General features: G+C 46.2%; 1 protein-coding gene across 1 annotated transcript in view; it reads right to left on the bottom strand.

Annotated features, from left to right (window-relative positions):
• Window positions 1–1536: 1536 nt before the first annotated feature.
• Window positions 1537–6883, bottom strand: part of LOC145343339 (growth hormone receptor-like) — a 159788-nt gene continuing 154441 nt past the window's right edge. Inside the window, exon 13 of the mRNA XM_080189559.1 lies at window positions 1537–4502. Coding sequence (XP_080045685.1) covers window positions 3531–4502 — 972 coding nt within the window. The 3' untranslated portion in view covers window positions 1537–3530. The remainder of the gene's footprint in view (window positions 4503–6883) is intronic.

The following is a 6883-nucleotide window of genomic DNA, read 5'->3' as shown; positions in this document are numbered from 1 at the left end:
CTCAAAGCATTAGCTGAGTTTCTGGATTAACAGAATAGCGATAATACCACTAGGTCATCGCCTCCCCTATGGGAACATTTTCCAGGATTTTCTGGGGTGGCACGGTGGCACAGTGATTAGCACTGCTACCTCACAGCGCCAGGGACCTGGGTTCGATTCGTAGCTTGGGTGACTAGCTCTGTCAGGTTTGCACATTGTCCCCATGTCTGCATGGGTTTCCTCCGGGTGCTCAGGTTTCCTCCCACAGTCCAAAAGATATGCTGGTTAGGTGCATTGACCCAAAAAGACGCCACACTATGGCGACTAGAGGAACTTTACAGTAACTTCACTGCAGTGTTAATGTAAGCCTTACTTGTGACTAATAAATAAACTTTACTTTTATTTTACTTTAGGTTTACCGGTGAGAGAGTGAGGCACTGTCAAAATCATGTATGCAGAGAGAATGGTTCCTTAGTTTAAGGATCTGAGCATTCATTTAAGATCTGGGGTTTCTTGATTGTCTTGTATCATGCTGGAAGAGAGCTGCTAGTACAGACTCACTTATCTATTGACTTCCCTATACATACTGGGTATGGGTTGGGCAGTTATTTCACACCATGCTGACGTGCTAACAGAATAGTTGGTAATCTCCCAAAAATAATTGTACCTGCCTACATTTCAGTGTGGGCTGTAGGAAATTGGAGAGTAACTTTTCTTTTACATTCATTCATGAGATGTGGGCATCACTGATAGTGTCACTGACAAAGCCAGAATTTATTGTCTGTCTCTAAATCATTATAACCAAGGGTCAGTCTTAATCTTCAGTTTGATTCACATTTTCCAGGGAGATAATTATATGCTACATTTGATTTGGAAAATAAACTTTTATTCAAAGTGTTTCACAATTACTGTACTTCTGAAAAAGCACTTCTTACTGTCCCTGAGGATTGTTTAAGATGAGATATTTAATATTGTATAATATTGTTTCAGCCCTAATGCTTTCTGGTTGGCATAGGGTTACTTAATATAGATATGTGGAATGGAAAGATATATATATATAATAAATATATATTATAGATTCCCTGCAAAAAGATAAAGAAATATTGACTAACATAGTAACTATCAGTAACTAAGATGGGATTGAAGAGTGTAAGTACACGGTGCTTATAATATCACTTCTCTTCAACTGGGCCTGTAACACATTTACTGTTCCCTATGTCTCTGTGTTTGGCAGACTCGGCTGCTGTTTTAATGGTATTTTCCAACTAATATGTCTGAGGTGTGTGGGATTATTCTAAGTTGGGAAGGGTGGGGGCAATGGCACCATCCAGCATCCATTGTGAAGGTGAAAGGATCACTCATCAAAGTAGCATGATCAATGTTGAAAGTTCCCACATGGACCATATTTATTCTGTATGTTAATTCTGTGGTAAGGATGTTGGCAACACTCCTGAAAGTGATGGTCATGCTTTAAAATCTGTCAATGAAATTTCAAGTAACTTTTTTAAAAATCCCTTTCAGGTGCATGTTCATCAAGGTTTTGTTACAAGTCTAAGATTGTTTGTGAGGATTTATGTAAGAGGAATATAAACAAAAAGTGAGTCAGTGATTATACAAGTATTTTCATCTGTGTAAATCCTTTGGGATGTGTAGTTGCTTTGGCTACAGAAATTACAATCAACTTACAACTTCCAGAGAACAAACAACAAATCTCACTACTAACTAGTCTTCCTTATCATCTATTTGCAAAAGTGCATTGTTCACAATTACTATAAAAGAATTTACATTCTGTATATGATTCTAGATTTATATATTCAACTCATCATAAAGATAGTAAAAAATGTTTGATTCAATTTTATGTATTATTAGGCCACGTGATGTCTCCCCCATGAATACTTCCTCATCTGCAGTGACTAACTGAAAAAAATCCAGGGAGTTTAAACAAAATTCTTATCTTACTCCATAAAACTGTTTCTAATTCATCACTTGACTTTCTCTCTGAACTTCTATCAATTTTTAGTGAATTTTACCAATGAGACCACAGTTTAAACTGTGGAATTGATCTGTAACGATCCTCCCTCACCCCCACACCGCAATCCCGCCCCATTAAAATAGAAGTTTCAAATTAATCCCTTAGTTTACAAGCACCCATGGTCTGAGAAAATTTATTTTCACATTATAGTAAAAAAAGTCAGGTTTTTTACCAACACAAAGCACTGTTTGATTGTTCAGCTAAGTGTCTTGTAACCAAAGCAATCCCACAGCAGATAACAATGGGATCAACTTCCAACAAGCCTGTGAACCCACTGCATTGTGTTCCCATTCTGAATCTCCAGTCTCTACATTTAGGATGGAGTTACCTGCCCTGTAGTGTATGTAACTGAGTGTATGTGTGATAAAGTGGGGAGGGAACATAGCCCTCATGAAGGTGAATGCAATGTCCATATTTGTATTTGAGAACCTTTGGTGGGCATCTGTTTTACTTGAATCCCATAGTGATAGGACACAAAGTTTTCTCCTATTGCTTCTCAGTACACAGCATTGGTGGTACATGAGTGACCGTGTCAGACAGGGTTTCTGTGTATTGGAAGTTTAGGTGATGCCAAATTCTGTAACTCTCAGTAGAGACACTCAGAAACTCCCAACTTACCTCTTACACTATGGGCAGGATTTGCTGAGTCCTCCTGTTGGCAGGATCTTCCCGGCCTGTCAAAGTCAACCCCTGCAGCAGGTTCCCCAGTGACTGGACAGGAGAGCTACATAAAAATCCATGGACTTTGGTGGGAGCAAAAGATCTTGCTGACCAATAGCTCACTGTGTCCATCTTGGGAAAAACCACCTTGGGACAATCGGAAAATCCTATGTGGCTTTCTATCATATCGCAGTGAACGAAAGAGTTTTGTCAAATGAATTTCCCCTCTGTGAAATGTTCAGTTCTCCCCTCTAAGGACCCGAATGGTTACACTCATTAAAGGTTTTCACAATAGTGAGATTAGTTTGGTTGCTGAAACCCCCTATTTAAGGCATGACTGCTGTTTGCAATCCTGTCTGACTAAAGTGAGAAGAGTACTGCTGCTCTTCATGAACCTCAGCATCTCCTTTGGTACAAATGGTGATGCAGCCATTGTAAGCGTTCTGGATATTGGCTCTTCCCAATTCTTTTTGGACACAGTTTCGAGGAAGCAAAACAGTTATTGACTCTGGAAATTTGCAGGATTACAGACATTTCCGAGTGTTTCAAAACAATGGGTTATTGAGGAACAGTGTTTCGAGCTTTATCGACAGGGAGCACTTTTCCAATCATATTCACCTCCTTTCAACATGGGTCTGGTTTAACTTTATAAAAATACATGGTTTTGATCTCACTCTAACAAATATAGCTGACATTCTAAAATAATTCTTAGTCTTAATTTATCAATCATAATATTTCATAATGGTTGTACCGTTTTGCATATTTTGGGGAATATAATTCTTAAATCATTGTACGCAAAGTCTATGTGACACCACTGTCAGCAGATCACAATGGTGCAGTCTATACTTCATGGCTAAAGTTAGGGTATGACATTCCCAAGTTGTTCAGGCATCAGGTATCCAGCTAAGGTGGGTTGACTCTTGCTAGGCAGCACATTTGGGTTCAACAGTAGGCTTTGCTGAGAGCCCACAATGTGTATTGAGGTATAGTCTGGAACGGGGATTGTTGGCTGCCTTGTGTTTTCTGTTTGTTTACAAGAACCAACTGTGACATTTGCAAGGCTTTCTGCGGTGAAATAACTGCTTAGATTAAGATTTTCCTCTGTATCTGGTCCGCTCGCTTTGCTCAAGTCGATGGCACAGAACTGCTTTGCATCGACTTCTGATGTGTAGGCATTGTCTGATGGTTTGGTTTTCTGATTTGCCTTTGGGTCCAGTGAGGTTTCTTTGGCCAGGGATACCTGCAGTTTGTTCTGCTGCCCTGGGGAAAGGAGGACACCCCCTGAAGGGGTGATGTCACTTACCTGTGCATAAAAGTCCATTTTCCCAAATGAACTCTGATTGCTGAGTTGACTGTGTAGAGGTGGTTGATTGAGCCCATTTTTAGTTACTGTTGACAATCCTTTGTCTGTGGTACCCAGTTGCATTTTACTGCACTCACAGTCCTCACTGTTTGGTTCCAGGCTCCATTTGGCATCTGTACCTGAAATACTTAAAGGAACTCCAATATCATTCTCGATGTGTTCTTTTCTTTCATTGCCTTCCGGCTGGAGGCTGCTTAATTCACCTTGTCTGCCAATGGTGACTTCCTCAGAACCTTCTGGTTCATAACAACTGTCGCGGCCAGAGTCATCGTCCTTGATACTCAGACAGTTATCAGACTTCAGGTGGTCTTGGCCAAGGAGTCTGTCTGTGTCTGCCACTTCTGCCTTTCCATCTGGATCATCAAGATCTATGTCAATGAATTCTACCCAGGGGTCATCAATATAAGGGTCAGACTTGTAGCTCAGGTGATTTGCAAAAATTGAGTTCACTTCATCTATTTTACCTTTCTGTAATAAAAAATAAATATAATGAAATATCAAGAAATATTCAGAACACATTGATCAAAATAAAAGCAGCAAGGAATAGAAATTTATGGCAGTTCTGTCAGCCTTGGAGAAAGGACAGATAAATGTTTCATATAAAAAAGATTTGTGACAATAGCATTCACCTGAACATTGATGAAGCTATTTTCAGATGCTATTTTACATTACTACTAATATACAATTTCAACAAAACAAATGGTATATTTAATTTTTATCATGTTTTCCTCATCTGGTGCAACACCATGTGTGTTTCTACACTCCCCATGTGCGACAGCGTGTTTCTACACTCCCAGCGTGCCTCACCGTGTTTCTACACTCCCGGCGTGCCTCACCGTGTTTCTACACTCCCGGCGTGCCTCACCGTGTTTCTACACTCCCGGCGTGCCTCACCGTGTTTCTACACTCCCGGCGTGCCTCACCGTGTTTCTACACTCCCGGCGTGCCTCACCGTGTTTCTACACTCCCGGCGTGCCTCACCGTGTTTCTACACTCCCGGCGTGCCTCACCGTGTTTCTACACTCCCGGCGTGCCTCACCGTGTTTCTACACTCCCGGCGTGCCTCACCGTGTTTCTACACTCCCGGCGTGCCTCACCGTGTTTCTACACTCCCGGCGTGCCTCACCGTGTTTCTACACTCCCGGCGTGCCTCACCGTGTTTCTACACTCCCGGCGTGCCTCACCGTGTTTCTACACTCCCGGCGTGCCTCACCGTGTTTCTACACTCCCGGCGTGCGTCACCGTGTTTCTACACTCCCGGCGTGCGTCACCGTGTTTCTACACTCCCGGCGTGCCTCACCGTGTTTCTACACTCCCGGCGTGCGTCACCGTGTTTCTACACTCCCGGCGTGCGTCACCGTGTTTCTACACTCCCGGCGTGCGTCACCGTGTTTCTACACTCCCGGCGTGCGTCACCGTGTTTCTACACTCCCGGCGTGCGTCACCGTGTTTCTACACTCCCGGCGTGCGTCACCGTGTTTCTACACTCCCGGCGTGCCTCACCGTGTTTCTACACTCCCGGCGTGCGTCACCGTGTTTCTACACTCCCGGCGTGCGTCACCGTGTTTCTACACTCCCGGCGTGCGTCACCGTGTTTCTACACTCCCGGCGTGCCTCACCGTGTTTCTACACTCCCGGCGTGCCTCACCGTGTTTCTACACTCCCGGCGTGCCTCACCGTGTTGCTACACTCCCGGCGTGCGTCACCGTGTTTCTACACTCCCGGCGTGCGTCACCGTGTTTCTACACTCCCGGCGTGCCTCACCGTGTTTCTACACTCCCGGCGTGCCTCACCGTGTTTCTACACTCCCGGCGTGCGTCACCGTGTTTCTACACTCCCGGCGTGCGTCACCGTGTTTCTACACTCCCGGCGTGCCTCACCGTGTTTCTACACTCCCGGCGTGCCTCACCGTGTTTCTACACTCCCGGCGTGCGTCACCGTGTTTCTACACTCCCGGCGTGCCTCACCGTGTTTCTACACTCCCGGCGTGCGTCACCGTGTTTCTACACTCCCGGCGTGCATCACCGTGTTTCTACACTCCCAGCGTGCCTCACCATGTTGCTACACTCCCGGCGTGCCTCACCGTGTTTCTACACTCCCAGCGTGCTTCACCGTGTTTCTACACTCCCGGCGTGCGTCACCGTGTTTCTACACTCCCGGCGTGCGTCACCGTGTTTCTACACTCCCGGCGTGCGTCACCGTGTTTCTACACTCCCGGCGTGCCTCACCGTGTTTCTACACTCCCGGCGTGCCTCACCGTGTTTCTACACTCCCGGCGTGCGTCACCGTGTTTCTACACTCCCGGCGTGCCTCACCGTGTTTCTACACTCCCGGCGTGCGTCACCGTGTTTCTACACTCCCGGCGTGCGTCACCGTGTTTCTACACTCCCGGCGTGCCTCACCGTGTTTCTACACTCCCGGCGTGCGTCACCGTGTTTCTACACTCCCGGCGTGCCTCACCGTGTTTCTACACTCCCGGCGTGCCTCACCGTGTTTCTACACTCCCGGCGTGCGTCACCGTGTTTCTACACTCCCGGCGTGCCTCACCGTGTTTCTACACTCCCGGCGTGCTTCACCGTGTTTCTACACTCCCGGCGTGCCTCCCCGTGTTTCTACACTCCCGGCGTGCCTCCCCGTGTTTCTACACTCCCGGCGTGCCTCACCGTGTTTCTACACTCCCGGCGTGCCTCCCCGTGTTTCTACACTCCCGGCGTGCCTCACCGTGTTTCTACACTCCCGGCGTGCCTCACCGTGTTTCTACACTCCCGGCGTGCCTCACCGTGTTTCTACACTCCCGGCGTGCCTCACCGTGTTTCTACACTCCCGGCGTGCCTCACCGTGTTTCTACA

The sequence above is a fragment of the Carcharhinus amblyrhynchos genome, chromosome 5, assembly GCF_965287045.1.
Source record: "Carcharhinus amblyrhynchos chromosome 5, sCarAmb.v2.hapA, whole genome shotgun sequence".
NCBI classification, from domain to species: domain Eukaryota; kingdom Metazoa; phylum Chordata; class Chondrichthyes; order Carcharhiniformes; family Carcharhinidae; genus Carcharhinus; species Carcharhinus amblyrhynchos.
Note: the sequence above shows the minus strand (reverse complement) of the source record. Positions and strands in the feature narration are given on the sequence as shown.